This window comes from Amphiura filiformis, chromosome 6 (assembly GCF_039555335.1).
Source record: "Amphiura filiformis chromosome 6, Afil_fr2py, whole genome shotgun sequence".
Taxonomy (NCBI): Eukaryota; Metazoa; Echinodermata; class Ophiuroidea; order Amphilepidida; family Amphiuridae; genus Amphiura; species Amphiura filiformis.
In genome coordinates this window covers 76,155,195-76,176,132 of record NC_092633.1, presented here as the reverse complement: position 1 = coordinate 76,176,132, position 20,938 = coordinate 76,155,195, and the positions used below count along the sequence as shown (strand labels likewise).

Here is a 20,938-nt window from a genome sequence, read left to right as displayed (position 1 = left end):
TGGCGCATTTTACTAAAGGCGATATGCAAAGGCCATTACAAGTTTTGATGGATCCAGATAACCATACCAAGTTAAAGTTTGTATCCTTGAATCCCAATGCCAAGACGGATACAATGTTGAACGATGAGCCAGTGAGTGGCAAGAGGAAGAAGAAGACCAAACATTTGGGTCCAACGTCTCCGAGCCAGTGTAAAAACGATGAAAATTGTAATATGTCGTGTGGTGATGAAAACGATGCCAAGACGAAACACGATGACGGTGATACCTTGACTCATATACAAATTAAGGTAAGTTGAAATACATTAAATAAACATAATTTTTCACCAGGTTCACCGTCGCAAATATTAAAGGAGACAAGTAGAAAAATGATCCCGTTTGGGAATCGAACCCAGGACCTCAGGTTTACGAGACCTGCGCCTTAACCACTGGGCCACGGGAGCTTCATGATTAGGCTGGTGAAATTCGAACCCATAAACGGTCACTTTAACTACCAGCCTAATCATGAAGCTCCCAGTGGTTAAGGCGCAGGTCTCGTAATCCTGAGGTCCTGGGTTCGATTCCCAGGCGGGATCATTTTTCTACTTGTCTCCTTTATTATTTGCGACAGCGAACCTGGTGAAAAATTATGGTTATTTATATAATTCCCGTCTACCATGCCACTGTTTTTCCAAGTTGAAATACATTGTTGCAGTGGCTCGGTTCAAGTCTTTGGTAATTTGCCTCCGCATGCTCAGTGAAATAATTAAGCTTTTCGTAATGTATTTACACAAGCAAATCCGAGGTGTTATTATTTAACAAGTAGATTAGTAAAATCGTGATGCGATATATATGCACGTTGTATTTGCTAGTTCCATATTCGCTAGTAAATTAAGAGGTGACATGTAAATCACCTTGGCCCTCATACACGTGACATTTGAATACATTTATGAAACTGGTCCAATTTGGTTTAAAGAGTTGTTGAAGAGGAATTAGTTACCTGGTACATGCTTGACAGTTTTTTTAAGTTAACCTCTCAATGATCTTTGACCTCGTACACGTGTCACAAGTCATACTATAAACCTACTTTAGTTTCATCAGATCGTAATCGGCGGGCCTTATAACATCGCGGATTAATATCAATATATTTTTTTTGGAGAATTGCTTTGTGACATCTCGCCAGAAGCATCACAAATTATTAATAGAAGTCCCATTTTGTCTACTTTATTTAACACGCACAATATAGATCAGACAGGTCAACTATATCACTCTTAACGTGGGTCTACTTTTCGGCGTAGTGGTGAAAATCTAACAATTCCCGCCGATTACGAGCTGATCAAAGTATAGCAGACGCCTACCTGAGATCCGATTTGGGGCACAATTGCTCAGGGGTTGAAGAGGAAATAGCAACGTAATGCAGGATTTACATTTTTGTGGGTATTTACAATGGATAAAAGTTTCGTTTCAGTGCAGGGACGAAAAAACTTATCCACAAAATATCCTGATTCGTTTATACAATTGACTCGAAAAAAAGAAAGGTCATGTGGTTACCACATGTGCCGAATGACCTGGATCACACCAAATCATTGACTTGTATGTTCAGGACTTGTTTAAGTAATATATGTCCTTCTGTGGAGTAAACCACGTGATATTATTATTGCAATTGAAATTCCTGAGTCGGCCACCTTAGACTGTAATTTTTTGTCTAAGCACCACATATCGTTTTCTGTAAATAAAATGGTGTCTTGCCAAGCTTTAAACATCAACAATAGGAAGAATAGAATCATGTGCCTCAAAACACAATCTAAGAAACGTTCTTTGAGGAAGGGATTAGGCACTTCCCATTAAGACACAAAGTCGCGCTTTTACGCAAGACCTCTCCAAATTCAAGACACCAGTCATTGTCTGCATGGAAGACACGTCTAATATGTAAGACGTTTCATTTGTTTCTTCTAGTCATACATGATTTGCTGGAAGATAGTTATAGCTTGAGTCTGGTCAGCCGAGACATCTTTCTGTTATGTAACTTTTATATTCTTGAAGACATGTCTATTTGTATAACACTTTTGCCGTAAGATTTTTGCGTTGTTCTCTGCCGATTGATTTTCTTAAAAATAATGAACTTATATATTAATTTTTCAGCAAGAACCATTCGACCCCGGATACGAAACTGAGCCAGTTACGAACCAACCACCTCCAGTTCAGATTGTACGCCCCGAACCACCTGCAGGTAAGTTGCTGATTTTGATGACGTGTTTTGTGGAATTATGCAATCATCCTGGTAGGAGGTATACTTTGTGAAACAAAATATATAAGCTACATTCTAAATTATGGTAGTGTTGTAATGAGTATTTTTTCAGTGTACGTAGAATCACAAGTCTATTCTGCTACATTGGCTAAGATATAATCGTATGGGCGGTTTTACGATAGATGTCTCATTTAAGACAACCACGATATGTTTAGGGTCTGGGGTTATTAGGGTTATGGTTATTGTTAGGGTTATGGTTAGTAACACCTGACCCTTATTAGCATATCTTGATGGTTTATCTTAAATGTGACATTTACCGGGTTTCCGTTGTGACAGACGCACTCGTCTTCCGCAGCTGCAAACATTTTCCGAAAACGTCGAGAAGAACAAAGTCCCCGAATAACTTGAGCAAATCATTAATTGACCTGAAAATCGCAGTCAAAAACCACAGGTCACATAAAAACCGAAACGCCAGGAACAGCCCATGTCCAGGGATACGTAGTTTTTGTCTAGGTCTACCCAGGCTTTGTCCAGACAGGGAGATTATCTTTGGTGTTTTGTGCCCAGCAATGTACAGACTGCCAACATCAAAGCAGAATTGCCCAGGTCTGATCCAGAGTTGCCCAGACATGGCCTGCAGATAAGCAAATAATTGGAAGCATTAAAAGTTATTATGGCAGGATTAACATTTCATGCATGGACTGCTACTCTATACAGTGAAAAGAGGTTTGGAATCATTGGCCTTGTGGTCATTCCAATTATATACTTATTTCCAAGCCATTTACTTGCTTTGTCCATTATATTGGACCGCTCTGTAAACATTTTTACATGGCATGCAGGGTAACCCCGGGGGTAAACCATGGTCTGGACAAGTCTGGCAAAACCAGGACAACTTTACATTGATTTTAGATATCTATACATTCCTGGGCACAAAAACATGTGAGATAATCCCCTGTCTTGGCAAAGCCTGGGCAGCCCTGGACAAACACTATGTATTTCTAGACATTGTGCCTGTTCCTAGTGAAAGCAATTGCGGAGAATCCGGAACATACCCGGATAAATGTTGGGCTACCGTATACTGCATGGCCTTTATTTTTGTTGTGCTTTCTGAGTGGTCCTCACCTAATGCTAATCTGGTGACGGGGACCACCCGCGCGGTGGTTTCTGGTCAAAGTATAGCTTTGCTCCAAAGCCGACCTATTTTCCATCCAATTGAAAGAAATCATGCCTCTGACACTATAGTAAAGACCGGCCTCGGTGAGTGGACTTGAGCGGTTGGTGGGTGTGGTAGACCAATATCTGTGGATAGACAGTGATCTTTACTGCATAGTGGTCCTACTTGTTGGTGACTTATGTAGCTTGCCCAGCTCTGTACTAGTGGTATTAATTTAACAGAATGGTCTAATCAGGCAGGGATTGGCCTTACATTTTGCTTTACTAGTCACTTGCTTGGATTTATTTTACTCAGGGATCACTGGATCTTCTAAGGTACTGCGAGGGCTCTGATCGAGAGCTAGTCAAAGTATTGTGGCTCATCGTGTTGTGTTGTGTCCATTTGTATGAGTCCTTACGATGTTTTTACGGACATTACAGAGATGAAGATATATAGGTGGAGGAGGACGACTATAAAATTAAATGTTGATGGCGATGTCGAGTTGGCGACGATAATTATAATACAATGCCGGTCCTACTTTTGACCCAAAGAAAACATCAGAATTTCATTACCAGAATTTTTACTTTTGCATTACAGACCTAAAGAAGCTGATATGCAATAAGAAACTTGGTGAAACGGTACTACACCGAGCATGCAGGATGGCCAGAGATGTAAGTAATAATTTTTATGACCAATTCTTAAACACTTAGACAGGTCGAGAGAGGGAGGGCAAGCAATTTTGGCAGGTCAAGAGGGGGCAAACATTTTTTGGCATGCCGTTTTACCACCGGGTTCATAATTATTGCAGCCTGCAGCCCCGTATCATTTAGAAGTGTATCAGAGCAACTTTACAATAGTGGCCACCACCCTCAACCATATCCTATAAAAGTCTATCTTCTAATCCTAACCCTAAATGCCCAGATCCTAAAACCTAACCCTAATGCTAGCCCAAGCATAATCCTAATATCATTCAAAAGTCTTGTTGTGTATTGATTGATCGATTGATTGATTGATCATAATGATTGATTGACAGGATGTGGCCATCTATTGCATCGATTATCAGATGTGTGATATAAATACCAAAGACAATGCAGGTTACACACCACTCCATGAATGCTGTGTCAATGGTTGCCTTCAAGTCGCCGAGCATCTTCTTAGACATGGAGCCGATGTTAACGCTAGTGCTGCTGATGGGACCAGGTACTATCCGTTTGCTTGTTGCTAAAGGAAAACATATGATATATCCCAGACATACCATTTTCTTGCCCTCTCCTCGTTTGTTCTCTTTTTCTTTTGCTCTACTCGGAGCCCCAACCCCCGCCCTCTGAAATAGAGATTTCCTTATTTTAATTGCAAATTTGAAATACGTTTGTGTGTTTGGTTTGGGTTCTCTTATTTTTATTCTTTTCACACTTTCCTTTTTTCTTTTTCTTTTTCTTTTTCTTTTTCTTTTCTTCTTTTCTTTTCTTTTCTTTTCTTTTCTTTTCTTTTCTTTTCTTTTCTTTTCTTTTCTTTTCTTTTCTTTTCTTTTCTTTTCTTTCCTTTTCTTTTCTTTTCTTTTATATCCTTCCATAATTATATAGACCCCCTGGATCTTGGGCCATGGGCTCGGGCCAATCTGATTTGGTGAATCTACATGGGTGAAACAAAATCTATGTATAGATGTCCGAGTATAGTCCCACGTTCGAGTATAGTCCCACCCCCCATGCATTGAATTTGAATGCATTTTGAAATCATTAATAGAGTATGACATGAATACAAATTATCAATTTTCATATTAAAAACACAAAACATCTTGAATTTTTTTTTTTTAGGTCAACCATGAATGATCCTAGCATCTAGGTCTAGGTCCAGGGACACTCCAAAACCGAAAAAAATATAAAAAAAACAATTGTGAAAAATTTTCACCTAAAAACGGGTGGCACTATACTCGGACCAATACGGTACTGGTTCTGAAAATCCTGGTGTGTAGTGGGTGTGTAACAGGATCAGGGTGATTTTTTTTGTAAGAATAGGCTAGTGTTGTTGTTAGTAAGCTTTTCCATAGAGTTAAATTCAAGTCTAAACCAGCCTCAGCCTCATTTGATTTGCTTCAGATCTAAAAATACAAAATGTTGTTTTCAAATCCAATAAACACTTTTAGGGTTGTTTTTGCTTTGAAACGTCAAAAATGACTTGAAAAATGACTTAAAATATTGCTTTGAAGCTTCCTTTTCGATTTGTAAATAAATCACGGCATTGACGTGGGGTACTGTTTCTTCGAATGCTTTTATCTTTCAAAATTCGTGTATTTTTTCTGGAAAATCAACCCATATCGCTTTTAATGCAGTGCGACCGAAAACGCATTATTATTGTTACTCGCATTTATGATATTTCATATGCCTGAAAGAACAATATGGATATTGCGGTCATTACTCTGACGACGGCACTGACGGTAGTAAATGTATAAAGTGTATATTCTACCAGTGTAGGTACACCGTTAGTTATGACCTGTGTGTTTATTGATATAATAAAAAGCCATAATATACGATTTCGGTCAAATTTTGATTCTGTTATTCTTTACGAAACAGTCAAAACTGTCAGGAAGGTTATATCTGGTTATTATAGGCCGAAATAATGAGGTACAATGAAAGAAACCCCACAAACTGTCTTGGCCGCTTAATTTTAATATTCTATGGGATTTATAATCTTAATGTTAAATATAGTAGTTCAAAATTGCTCTCTTCTACAAGGGCAATGAATTTGGCTAATTCCAATTAGGTTTAAGCATGGTAAACATGACAAATATGTCCATAAAATCTGGTTTGAAAAAAAATAACAAAATTCATTTTTAAATATCGTACATTATGATGACTATAGATAAGTAACTATTCAGTAGTATAATGAGTCAGTAAGGTATAGTTGATAGTAAAGGAAAATAACAGAAGCCAAATCACAATAACAAATCATTTGTGCATTGAAGTCATTCAAGCGGCACGACTTGACTTGCGAATACTGTTTTCAATTTTATTATTCTGATTTATTACATACGACCATAGAGTTATTATTATTAATATTATTGTTGCTGCTATTGTTGTTGTTGTTGTTGTTGTTGTTGTTGTTGGTGTTGGTGTTGTTGTTGTCAGAAAAAACATCATATTATATAGTCAAGGTTATAACAAAAATGCTGCCAGTTACAAAAAAAAAGTGCCAGTTATCATGCTTGCTGTGTTTCAAATCGCCACCGTATCTAAATACAATTCACAAAAATAGTGATTAGTTAACAAGGTTTTCGGTGTAGCATAAAAATATTATCTAATTTTGTCATAATCGACGTTCAGTTTCCGTTCTGTTAGCCTCTGTAACTGATATTATTACCGTGTATAGATTTCCCCCTTGGAAGAACGAACACAGATAAATGAATAATCAATACCCTGCAAACGCTTTGCTGTAACATTATTTTGCATTTGATTTCACATTTTCTTCTACTTATAATAATAATATAATCTGTACCATTTTTATCCACAAAGGTTAAATTATTAATATAGAGCTATTAATATTGCTTTGCTTGTGATTGAATTTACCATTATTATTATTATTTTATCCAATTTCAATATTTCACTACATACTCGTAAGCTCTTGCAATGCATTAAAGCAGAGAGAAAGAGATATTACATATTCTCTGATTAAAACTACTTTTTAGTAGCCATAATGCTTCCCTTACTTAATTTTCATAGTAGTTTTATACACTTTATATAGAAATGCTTGCTAAAATTAGGATGTTTAAATTTAGCATTTCAAAAAATTCCAAAACATTAAGAGATGAATGACGAGATCGACAGCCTCGTCCCCCATATTTTCCTCATATCATCAAAACTGAGATTTTCTTAGCAGAAGAAAACATTTTCGCATTCATCAATAAATAATTACGCCCGAGATATATTCTGTTTAGATGGTGTGCACTGTAAAAACAGAATGTTTATATTTAAACACGACATAGCGTGGCGCGTATTTATTCTACTACGTGTTTATGAAGTGTTGTCCTAAATATACACTATAACCGTGTTTATATATAAACATTTGTTTTTGCAGTGTGGAAAATGTGGTAAAATGTGCCGGGTAACCATTACCAGAAGTACTATAATTGTATGGGAAATTGTTATGTACGTTTCTAATGTCAAAACCGCCTGAGCAATATAACTCAAAATATTTGGAATATGGTACCGGTATATAATGATGATAATCAGGGATACCTGATATAATGGTTGGCCTCGGTGTAAGATGGAAAACACAATAACGAGTGACCATCCACCTTTAAGAGTCGAGTAATTAATTTTAATTGTACGTTGAGGAAAAAATAAATACGAACTGCGTGTATTTTTACCATTGACAAAAAGAGAGTAATGCATGCATGAGATTCGGGTTACCATTTATCCTTGAACTTCTTATACGACTCATTGGGTTTGAAAAGCGGTGCCCTTTTTGCCTTTGCCCTTGAATTGAATATCGCAAGAAAAGTTTCGTACATGATATTGCGATATTTACGGACATTGTGTACCAGGTTATATAGCGCCCGGCCATTTTGATGGATTAGATTGCGTTGTGGCAAGCTAATCCCCATACATTCAAACAAATTATAATCGCTAAATTTTCCTTGGAAGTTTTTATCCCCATTTGAACGTGCCCTGCCCCGGGAAGCTTGGTATTTTATTGACATGGGTGTGTGGTTCGAACTTCCGAACCCACACCCATTTCTAAGGGAGGCCTAAATTAAACAAAAATCCCGACAAAAATAGGGACCCATATCCAAAGATATTGGTTAATATCCATTATTTTCACCGAATTTACATTAATTAGTATGCTTCGACTATATTTATAAATACATATTTATAAATACGCACGTAACCCATGGGCACGACATACCAAGACCAGCAAGCGTGACCAAATCCTCATGCATTGACCACTACAGAAAAGGGTAGGAACTGATACTCTGAAGATAGATATCATCAAATTTAAGTATTAGTTGAATAGCAAAATTATTACACATGGGGATTCCGAATTTGTAATATATTATCAAAAACAACATTTTGAAAACGGACGGAATTTTTTTTTCTGTTTAAGCCAAGGTAACACTATGACAATGGTTATATTCAAACGCGTTATTATGTAGTTGCCACGTTTGATAATATTGGATTACTTTCCAGTATAGGAATGTGTTAAAACAAAGACAAAGGTAAAACAGGAAGTAAAAGTAAGGTTTATTAATCGTAAATATGTGATTTATTTCTATTTACTATAGGCCAATTCACGACGCAGTTGACAATCATCACATGGATATAGTACGTCTCCTTTTAGCATTCGGTGCTGATCCACTAGTTGCCACATACTCTGGAAGAACACCCCTCACACTTGCAAGAAATCAACAAATGAGATCGTTTATCATCGGTGAGTTGTCTTATAAATAAACAGTCTAAAAATCTCATTGCTATATCGATGTAATAATATAATATAATGCAGGACCGAGAAAATACTCATGGGGAACCCCATCTTGTGCAACCATATAATAACTCGTGAAACTTTTTATGGTACTACCCTAATGTTACAGCAAATGTGTGAAACACAAATAAAGCAGCTGAAAAAAGATTATAAATCAGAATAACGCGCCATAAATTCAATATGATGTGAAAGTTGGACTAGTACACAACACAACGTATTTCCCACAAATCCAGCACATCTCCACCATGCTTGTTTCCATAGGTTATTTACGCGATGTCAATGGTGAATGGGAATTGGACAAAGAGGAATACCCAGATTGCGTTGATACTTTGCAAGATACGGAGTGGCGATTCCGTAGCTCTATTGCCTCATCCATAGGTAAGTTATGCATGGGTATCAGTCATTTTGATACAGCTTATACATATTACGCGTTTGTATAGCTGTTTATACGGCTATCAGACTCAGTTCTTCTTCCAGAACGGCAACCTTACAGTAACTTGAATATTCTATACCCATCGTAAGTTGTCAAATACTGGTATGTCCGTCGTAAGTTATAAAATACACTTATGACGTGCACCGTATACCCAAGTTGCAAAATCCATTTATGACGCATTGAAATCAGACCTTCCAACTGTCCCTCATTTTGAGGGACTGTCCCTCATTTGGGGTTTACCAAAGTGAAAATGAGGGACAGTCCTGTTTTCTGAAAATTTCAGTGATGGCAAATTTAAATGTAAGAACAGCAGAAAATGATGAAAATGTCACTTTGAAATTTGTTATACCATTCTCTTTAGTGTATTGTGATAAATTCAGACCTGCAAACCCTTCTCTGAATTCTGAAAGTATTGCACACCTCAAGTCTTGGAATTTTTCGGTACCTGGTTTATGTACATGTACAAGGTTTTGCTCTCAATGTCCCTCATTCTGACTTCGGTAGGTTGGCAGGTCTGTGAAATTCTCATTATGACGTATCGTAAATTAAAAACGATAATGTTGCATTATAATTATAAAATTAGTCATACTACAGTGCAACAGAGCATAAATGCCCAAAATTTGAAAGCTATATAATTTATGAACAATATCCACTACGCATAAAACGCATAAGGGATGTTAAACATATAGGAATCCAAACAATCAAGTACCAACATGCATAGCTTTGTCCTTGTATCACTTTTGGGTTTTTAACAAAATGTTATCAAACCTCTACTGTGATTGGTAGCTGCATAAGGCATCTCTTTGTTAGCTGATAATACCCAGCCATTCAGCAAGTGGCTAATAACTGACCTTGATAGGCTTGAATGAACACTGTCATCTGCTACAAAACCATCACACTCAAGGACCTGGTCACTCAATAATGCTGCAGGGAGCACAGTACTTTAACAATGGAGTGAAAGACTCATTATTGATTAGGCGCGGATTTTAAAAGTACAGCTCCTGTGCGTGTATGGCAAAAATTTGGTATAGAATGTTTGGAATTTTGTAACTAAAATACTAATTTTTGACGATTAATTAATTGTTTTCATACATTTCTTTTTATTATGCTAATTATATGAAAATGTACGAAAACGTGTCAAATTTTGCAACCTAATTAAAGATCAGAGGTTGCTCAAAAAATGTTGTAAGTGACATCTTTCACTTTAATCTAGATTTTAAATTACGTGTCAATCTGTCCAAAATTGCAGTTTTGGGCATTTATGCTCTGTTGCACTGTAAACGTAGCTATCCAAACTCGTATCAAGAACTACAAGTCAGCAAGGACGTCTTCAAGTACTCCTATTACCCCAGAACAATAAGAGTGGAACACTCTACCAGCAACATTAACGCAACAAACAAGACTCACTTCAATTCAAGCAAAGCATCCAAGACCACTTCCTTAAAAGCAACTAAACTGTCCACTAGTGCGCACACACTAGATTTTCCTTTTCGTTTGACCCCACCTGGGGTGTTGGAAAGTATCTAAGCAGAGGCATAATCCAGTTGTGTCTCATCGTAATGTTCGAACATCCAATTGTGACGCAATGCAAGTTGCAAATCCATAATGTTTAATCATAAGTTGGAAAACTCCCGTCTAGTGACGCAGAGGTCCAATTTGGTATTTGGGGGGAAAATACGTATCTTCAATACGGATGATCACAATTTTCAAATGATGGACGGCTTTTCCTCCCAGCTACATAAAGAAGTAGTTATAAAGTTCATTTCGAGGACTGTTAAATGTCAAAAAATATCAATTTTGAATAATTTGGTATAAAATTTGTATTATATCGCGAATTTAAAAAAAAGAAATTCTTTCCGTTGGGGTGTTTAATAAAATTCCCTTTAAAGGGAAAGCAAAGGGTAGGTCAATGGGTGTCATGGTGGGTCATGCAGGTGAGTCAAGGGGTATCATGGCGGGTCAACATGGTCAAGGGGTATGGTTCATCAAGGGGTGTCATGTTATGTCAAGAGTTTTATTGGTGGATCAATGGTTTCTAGTATTATCCTCTGGGTGGTATGAAATGAATGAGAAAAAAAAAGAATACAATAAAACAAACCTGGGGGTCGTACACCTAACAGTATTATAGTTATAAGAAAATCATAAAATTTGGGTCCCTTTTTTTAAGGTTACCTATTTCTCCAATGCTTAAGCAATGAAATATACGTCACTTATACGTTGAACACGGATCGATTGGCGCGAGGTTCATATTGGTGCGTGTGCACCAAATATTTATCTTGTTGATGAAATAATCATTACAACACAGCCACACCCAATCTGTGTTCGTATCCTTTTCACGTACTTATTTTTTTCACTGCAGATTGTAAATCGGACAATGATGGTGTTGGTGTGTTTGGTGAGATCCACAACGATGACTCTCCAAGTGAAGAAAGTACTCTTGATGATGATATCATGTTTGAATTCTGTGAAACTCCACATTTACAAACATATAATCTGCAACTCGCCCGTGACAATGGGTAATTATAATGTTTTGAAGTATGTTCTAATTATTGAGTTAAGATAGTGATGTAGACAGAAGAAAAAAAAAGGGGGGAGGAGAAAAAGAGAGGTACTTGACCCATAAAACTCGTCTATCTTTGTACCGCAGGCTTGAGTTTGTTTTGTTTTTTTAAAGAAAGGGACTTGGGAGTGGTTACCACATACCTAAATCATAGATTAAAGATTTCTAGCACGAATATTGATTGAAAATACTTAGATTATTGTTTGCAGGGAATGTATCAGTTATACGTAGGTCAATAAGTTCATCTTAGAAATACGAAAAGGTATGTAGCAAATGAAACTGATTTCATAAGGCAGAATAAATTGTTTCCAGACACTACCTTCTTGATATTTCTTTATAACAAAGGTGTATGTATACATTTGTATCGTCATGCTTATAACGTATAGCGTATTTTTGTCATGTTGCAAATGTTCCATTTACTTACAGACCCAGAAATTGGCTACTTCTAGCAGACGTTAGGAAGGCTCTTGGCGGCAAACTTGATGACGTCATTAATACGTGTGAAGACGTAGAACCTATCACCATCACACGTCGTGAGTTTAATTACGCGCTGAGGGAGGGTCTTGCGTCACTGCCCGCTGACATGCCGCCTAAAGTACATGGTCATGTTAGTGACTCTGAAACAGTGGAACTTGTTGCATTGAATGATAGCATTCGTCAAGCTTTGGATATTGATACTGAATTTGTGAGGTGAACTTAAAGGTGCAGCATGTAGTGGTGATCAAAGAAGTTTTCTTTGAAAAGTGTTGCGAGTTGTAATTGTGTGCCTATAATTCCCTTTTGGTGGAAACTTGATGACGTCACCAATTACTCGCTAAAGGAGGGTATTGCGTCACTTCCATTTGATGATGAAAGCAAGGATAGTAGAGCTGCATAAAAACTTACGAAGGACCGTTCTTATTCTGCAGTCAAACATGAAACAATAAAGAGGTGCGCAATTTATTAATCTTTTTGAAGGAAAAAACATTCCTTGGAAGTGTTTCGTGTGATTTTTGATGGGGATAAAAGTTCGATATTTCGTAAATAAGGATCGCCGTCAAAACAAAACCCGCTGATTGACATATTGGGATTATGTTAGTCTGATTAGGTGTGCAAAATATTGTACTTGCGTCTGGATTGCCAGTACCGGTGCCATTGCAATCAGTTAGTTGGTCTATCGTAAGTCTCATTTCTTTTTGTGAAATGAACATAGTAACCATCAAATTGAAACACTTTTATCCAGCCTGATGCTCATGTTGCCATCAAAATATATGATTCCTAGTTTCCTACGTGTGTTACTACAAACGAATAACATTATATATAGGTTATTTTTATCAACACTGTGAACCCATCGGTATTACTGGAATAATCGCTATTTGCAATTTTATGTCGGTGATTCAAAAGGATTTCATTTTACTGTCATAGTTGCTGTTAAACTCTTTTGTGTACCGGTACTTGACTTTACACGGGATATACACAACTGTTTATTTTTTCTGACTTGATAGTTGATTTTGTTTATTTATTCATCGTTTATTTATTGGATTTTATTTATTTTGTAAATATCAAGATGCTGCAAGATCCGTCTTTGGCGGATGTTATTTGCATTATGTTGTTTTCTTTCTAAAAGATTTGAAGAATATTAAATACAGTGTTTACAACTTGAGTTCAAATTTCGGTAACCCTCTACAGCTCTGGTGATATCAAATAAATAAGGAAATTCCCATTTTGATGTTTAGCCAAGAAAAACAAAGATTTGGCGAATATGTAGAGTACAGCACATACATTAAAACTACCACGAACTGTTCTTACTTTCTGCGTTCAAATAAGACAAGAAACAATATAGAGGCTCATTATTTTACAATCTTTATACCTATTGAAGGAAAAAAACATTCCACATTCCATGGAAGTGTACCTCATAATTTTGAAGGAAAAAAAGATATATAGACTATTTCATAATCGCCTTCAAAACACGGCACGGCACGCGGGTTTTCATAATATAATAGGTCTGCGTATGTGGTTTCATCAAGCAAAATCAGTCTGATGTTGGGTATAGTCAATGTTCAGTTTTTTACATTATTGTATGAAGCATTTGCAAAGCTACATTTTGCAGAAACCCCCATTGAAATTGAACATTTAGTTCCAGACATATGAACAGTTGAAGTATTTCCAAAACAATATGTAACAAAAGAAATTGTCGTCTTTGGCTATATCTGAAAATCAATATACCCGACTGATTTGGCTTGATCATATCACATATTATATTGTACTTTCATCTGGGTTATCGGTATACCAGTGATTAGTTGGTCTATTGTGTGTCACATGCGGAAAAAACTTTATAATATGTAATTCCAAAGGTCAAATGCAAATCCTCATGTAACAGGTGGGCCCAGTTCCATAAACCTCACATATAGTAAATTTGGTCAAAATGTTCCGACACACCTGATACTTATGATGTCCAAATAACCAATGCAATATATTCGACGTAAAAGTAATTTGCGTCTCACGCAAAAAGACATTATGAGGTGTATGTAACTGGGGTCATTGTTACATATTTCGTTTTATTTTCATATTTATAAGTTGCTGTTAAACTGTCCAGTGACTACACTTTACACGGGATCCACACGTTTTTCTGAATTGACAGTTGATTTTGTTTATTTATTGGATTGTATTTTTATAGCAAAATGCTGCACATGACAATAGTGTTCTTTGTTGGATATTTTATTTGCATTATTTAGTTTTCTTTCTAAAAGATTTGAAGAGCAAGACATTGTTGCAACTTTATTTGAAATTTCAGTAGATCTCAGCAGGAAATTTTTCCATTCAGATGTTTGCTTTAAGAATAACAAGATTTGATCATGTATGTATATAACTGTTCCTTTCCTGGAAAGATAACAAAAATATGATTTTGTCGAAATTAAGCATTGGTCACAGACGTGCCAATGTGTCATCCGATCCACCAAACACCCTTTAATCTTACATGTCATATCTTGTTAACGCTGCCGCCTATATTCTATGAAATACGGTATATACCGATAATTAATACGTTAGAGAAATCTGTACATGGGAAAGAAAAAATTCCCAATGCAGAAAGCCATTATGAATGTCCAACATACAGGGTGTATCAAAATAAAGTATACAGTTTGAAAAATGCCACTAGATTACAAAGTATGAGGTATTTGGTCAAAATAATTTATTTGATAGCTTAATCAACATCTTGTCCCCACCCAACTGTAAAATCACTGGCGTGTGACCATTAATAAGGATTCGGTTGTCATTTTTGTCAATTAAAATAACATGAAAATCGCAGTTTAACCACTTTCTTTACAGTAATTGACAGAACGCCTTTGAGATGAAGCACCAAGTGGAATGGCCCCTAAGATCTCTTGGACTCCTGGATTTCTTCTTGTGGGGCTATCTGAAATCAAAGGTTTTCTCAAGTCCTCCTGCAGACCTTGATGAGCTCCAGATACATGCACATGTTGACATCACGTGGTGTGAATGCCATGTTGAGGAGAGCTGATATCTGCATACAGCGGAATGGTGGCCATGCCCCGGTGTCCACGTTGAAGACTCAGATTGTCAAGTACTGTAAAGAAAGTGGTTAAATATGGGATTTTCATGGGTTTTTTTATTTTAATTGACTTCGCGCAACTGCATTTTTACTCGGCTCGCAAAAATAGCCACTGAGTCCGTATAAATTGCCACACGTTAGTGATTTTACAGTTATGGGAGGACAAGACGTTGATTCAGATGTCAACTGCAGGATGTATCAAAATAAAGTATGCAGTTTGAAAAATGCCACTAGATTAAAAAGTACGAGATACTTGGTCAAAATAATTTAGTTGATAGCTGAATCAACATCTTGTCCTCCCCCAACTGTAAAATCACTGGCGTGTGACCATTAATAAGGCTATATTTGTGAGCCCCGGGTAAAAATGCAGTTGTACGAAGAGAATCGTGATTTTCATGTTGCTTTGATTTTAATTGACATCGCGCAACTGCTCTCAAAAACAGCCACTGAGTTCATATTAATGGTCACAAAAAATGGATTTTACAGTCATGTGAGGACAAGATGTTGATTCAGCTGTCAATTATATCTTTTTGAACAAATACCTCATACTTTTTAATTTTCAAACTCTATACTTTATTTTGATACACCCTGTATATAGCATTTTGACCAAATACCCCATACCTTTTACTCTAGTAGCATTTTAGAAACTGTATACTTTATTTTGATACACCCTGTATAAAAAAAAAAGACCCCTCACGGTTCCAGTGGCGGCGCCAGGGGTGGATCCTCAATCTTGCCCCACACAATTTTAGAAATAAACAAACTGAGAAATTAAAAAAAAAAAAAAAAAAACGTTTAAGGCCAAAATGTCAAATTTTAGGCAAATAATTATTTTGATTTTTGCCCACATTCCTGGTGCCGCCACTGCCCGGGGTCGCGGTATTTTTTTCCGTAATTAACATTTGCAAAATAATTTTTGGGTCCGTTTATATTTGAGTCAAACACGGAGCTACGTCTTGCCTACTTGTAATGCAAATTATTTTACCGTAGTTAACATTTGAATAGGGGGCCCGTTTACGCAACTGTATACGTAGTGTCTCGCCTAATAATGTTAGGGTTAGGAAACTTATGTACGTATTCATTAAATATGTATAGTAATATTAATCAGTAAGTATGATTAACAGACGCCTTTCTGGCAGAAGGACTCGTAGCACAGTGGTATATAGTCTTTGGACTTCGGATCCATAGATTGTTGGTTCGAACCCTGTTAGAAACCTGGTAGAATTTTAATTCTAATAAATTTGTTAAGGAAGAGGAAATAATAACGACAATAAACACCGTGGAATCTAACCTCAAATACTTACGTACATGATGTATGCGATGTAAATGTTAATTACGGGAAAAAATACCGCACTTGTAATATCATTATGGGTAATACCAACAAAAACACCATAAACATCCACCTGTTGGCGTATATCCACTGTGTTACGGATGACCATTCATTGACATGTAGAACTTTTTTTTTTGTTTTTTTAAAAAGCACATTTAAGAAGAAATGTTGTCATGTATTTTCAACCATACATGCATAAGAATGCATATTAAGCAGTCTGTTCTTGAAGCATATCAAGTGAATTTTGAAGCGGGTTTACGATATAAAAAAAAAGTACATTGAATTTTATTGAAATAAAGTACTATAAGACCCAAAAATGACACAGTTATGGCTAAGTGTGATTTTTAGGGAGAATGGCGACGGACTGTCACTCTGTAAATAGTGTTATGATAGGTGGCACAAAAGGAGATTATGTGGAGTGTAAAATTGTCATCCCTGGGCAATTCAAGATTTCGAAGGTCAAAGTTTATACAGGGGTCAAATTCAAAACTACGCATTTCTAAACCCACACCAATATCGAAAGGATTCAGAAAATGTATAGTGACCCACTTCCACAGAATTCTAATAATTATACACAAGAAATGGTCATCCGTATTATACCGATGCGTGGCTGCCAACGTAACCGTCCCGGCTGAAAAATGAATCAAAAAAGGTACGGCAAGAATTTTTCGTATCACGTACGTCGAAGTTCATTTTTCAATGTGCAAACTGTAGTTAGGATAATGAAAACGACTGGTAAGCAAGTCTACTAAATGACCTCAAAATCTGAAGAAAAAAATGGTGGACCGTCGCCGGACCCTTTCCAGAACTCTTATTGCCAGAACTAATACAGCATATTTAGCCATTGTCAACATGGGGTCATCACCAGGACAAGCTCTAATGACGTCATGATGTAACCAACGTATATGGCAAGCCAAGGGGTCCAAAAGCGTGGAACTGCTACGCGTAGCTTCTTTCTCGTTACGTGCAGCTTATTAACCAATCAGATTCGCGGTTTTAAACACGTGGAGCTGATGTAAACATCCTCTCTCACAAATATTACGTTGTTAATTTTTGTAAATGAAAATATCTGTAGTATATCAGCAAGAAATGGTATAGGTGCTATTAAAGTAATATCTGAACAGAATGATGATTGTTCTATATTTAGGGGGCTATCATTTTCTTCGGAATGGGATCCCAAACATAGGGGGTCATACTTTTTTGGAAAGAAAAATAGGGGGAGGGGGTCATAAATTGATAATGACAAAATGTAGGGAATCACAAGATGACTACAGATAGTGTGTTTATTGTATTCAAAAAGACTGATTTCAATACAATTTTAGCCTGTCTAGGGGTAAGGTGTATCGGTGGTGTGTGTCTGGGGTCATAACATTTTTGATGCCGAAATAGTGATGGCCGCAATTTTATTGACGCCGACTTTTTGTAAATTTAGGAACCCCCCCGGTTCCGAAAAAATGATGACCCATTTTACTCTCTCCATATTTACACAGTGCCATGTGATATCGCTTTCCCTGCAATATCTTTACACAGCGCTTTACATCAGTAGTACCGGTAGTTGTTGTTTGCCCTTCATATCCCCTGCACCGCTAATACAGCCCGAGTATAAAGTTACTTGCTATTAAACACGGTGTAAACTTGGAAACACTAAATAAATATGCTTTGTGTCATTTTAGCCAGGCATTAGCAACATGTTCTCTTGACACGTGTTGTGATTTGGCCTCCTTACCCGCTCGTTATCTATGCTAATTCCGTAAATTAATTACAAGATAATAATTGTGAAAGAGGATAGCTAGCACTATACCACGCGCAGCTAACGACCCAACCACGTGATTAAATTTGACTATTTTGATTGGTCAAACAGCTGCTCGTAACGAGAAAGAAGCTACGCGTAGCAGTTCCACGCTTTTGGACCCCTTGGCTTGCCATAAACGTAATCGCATTAATAATTAATTAGGTAAATCCAAATTTGGAGGTATCCAAAAGTATGCTAATTAGAAGTTCAACGAATCAGAATACGATCCTGGTATCCAATTCTATGCAAATGAGTTGAAGGAGGTTACGTGAACATGTGCACTAATTCTGATCTAGCTTTACTAAAACATCTTTGCCCACTTCCGACTTATCGTGTCGCGAGTTTTAAGCCAAAAAGTTAGTGTAAAGAGGGATAAAATGCTTCAATCTTTATGAGAATGGTCTAAAATTGCTCGCACTGTTATCTCAATCTAATAAAGAATAGTTATAACCAACTGTAACGACTCTTTACTTTGGGTACCTTTCAGGGACTCAATTGGCAATCAGTAGGACTCAATTGGCAATGACATATTTTTTATGTGTTACCTGTGCAACAAGTCATTCTAGGTGGTTCAAACTATTCATTATCAAAGTTGTTTGTACAGAAAGAATCAATTGAGACCATTTTCATCTAAATTGATATTTTCTGAATCCTTATGACGAGAGGAATAATTTGACATAGGTTTGGACAAAATTAGACAAGTTTTTAATTATGACTCCTGTAAAAACTTTGACCTTGGATATCTCGAATTGCCCAGGGTGACAATTTTACACCCCTCGTAATCTGATTTTTACCACCCGTTGAGCAATATACAACTAGATCTGGTTACAGATCTTAACCTAGCCGGGCCGGAAATGCCAGTCTTAAAGTTTATGGACATCTCACACCATTAATAGTGCATCACTGTACCATGTAGGGGCTTTATCCGTCTTCCATAGGCTGAGATACAGCTACTTTTCCGTAGTTTTAAACATTTTTTTTGCAAATTTGAAGTTTTGACCTCCTTAATGACCTTTGACCCCAATATAAAAAAAACCTCATATACACCGAGAAAATGCATTGTTACAGTTTAAATTAAAAAAATCTACTATGCTTAGTTATGGAGATAAAAATTCTTGAAGATATTTAGCTTAAAACCGGAAATGACGTCTAAATGACCTTTGACCAAAAAAATAAAAAAAATACTGTGCATACATCGGGTAACACTAATGCATATATAAGTTTATGTCACTCTGGTCTGGTTACGTTTTGAGATAATAAAAAAATGAGCATATTTGATGATTTTTGGTTTTTGACCGGAAACGACCCCCTAATGACCTTTTACCCCGAAACTGTAGACACCCCAAAGACCCTGGTTAGTAGCAATGCATGTGTGCTAATGACAACACTCTGCTATGTAATGTAAATGACCCCCTTAATGACCTATCTGTGAACACCCTATAGACACCGACCAAAGTCAAGTCACATGACCTAAGCATGTCACCATCACATCTTATTTGTGGAAGAAGAAGCATTTTAGAGTAAAAATCACATTTTTGTCATTGTGAGAAGGTCAAAGGTCAAATTGAGTTCAATGTCATATGACATGTGGGGACATGGTCAGTGGTGTTTGTGACCAAGTATGATATTAAATTGGATCGGTTGAGCCCATATTTATTGGTCGAGCTATGAGTTTTAAAATATTGGACGAGACGGATTGGACGAGACGTAGTCGAGTCCAATATTTTACAACTCAGCGAGACAAATAAATATTGGGCATAAAGCATCCAATTTTATCATTATTATGTTTTGGATCCCATATTATCACAACTTGGATCCATCGAAACATAATAATGGTCAAAATCGGTCAAAGCATAACAGAGCTAGGGCAAACGTGGCAAGTCACGCACGTGTTGCCAGAAGAAGCGGAAGAAAGATCCGATAGCATCACAAGACAAAAACACATTAACTGACAAAACCAATCTAACTTCCCAGCAAACACACAAAACGTTTTCGACATCATTCGCAAAAGGTTATAAAAGTTGTCAGAAAACGTTTAAATGCAGGGTTATATAAAGGGTGTATAAAGGGTATAAAACGTTTTCATACTGCAAATATTTTACCATAATGTTATTTGAGTGTTGACAAAATATTTCGCAAAAAATGTTTGCAAAAATAGTTTTCAATAATATTTTGAAAACATTTTAAAAATAGTGTTGTGTGTTTTCATACAAAACGTTTTAAAACGTTTTCATGACCTTTATAATCCGACATTTTAATGTTATTAAAACGTTTTTATCTAAACCAAAACCCAAAAAACATATAACTTGTTTAAAACGTTTTTGTGTTAGCTGGGTTGGTCTGCCACCAGACTAAAGTAATTTCGTCTTTGCTGTTGATTTGCGTGTGGAACATCTGTGCAGGAATACAATTTTGCACACA

At 36.6% G+C, this 20,938-nt stretch overlaps 1 protein-coding gene across 1 annotated transcript; it reads left to right on the top strand.

The window, feature by feature from the left end:
- Positions 1 to 23: 23 nt before the first annotated feature.
- Positions 24 to 17,854, top strand: LOC140156060 (BCL-6 corepressor-like). The gene is made up of 8 exons (XM_072179176.1): positions 24 to 287; positions 2,119 to 2,206; positions 3,975 to 4,048; positions 4,411 to 4,577; positions 8,656 to 8,801; positions 9,114 to 9,230; positions 11,645 to 11,801; positions 12,272 to 17,854. Exons 1-8 carry the CDS (start codon positions 24 to 26, stop codon positions 12,537 to 12,539), a joined length of 1,281 nt encoding a protein of 426 aa, XP_072035277.1. The 3' UTR covers positions 12,540 to 17,854.
- The last annotated feature ends 3,084 nt before the right edge of the window (positions 17,855 to 20,938 follow it).

Bases quoted from the DNA above. Each gene is read 5' to 3' on its own strand.
- LOC140156060 (XM_072179176.1), top strand. From the start codon at position 24: ATGCAAAGGCCATTACAAGTTTTGATGGATCCAGATAACCATACCAAG. The intron at 288-2,118 runs GTAAGTTGAAAT...TTAATTTTTCAG, and splicing joins TGACTCATATACAAATTAAG to CAAGAACCATTCGACCCCGG. The intron at 11,802-12,271 runs GTAATTATAATG...ATTTACTTACAG, and splicing joins CAACTCGCCCGTGACAATGG to ACCCAGAAATTGGCTACTTC.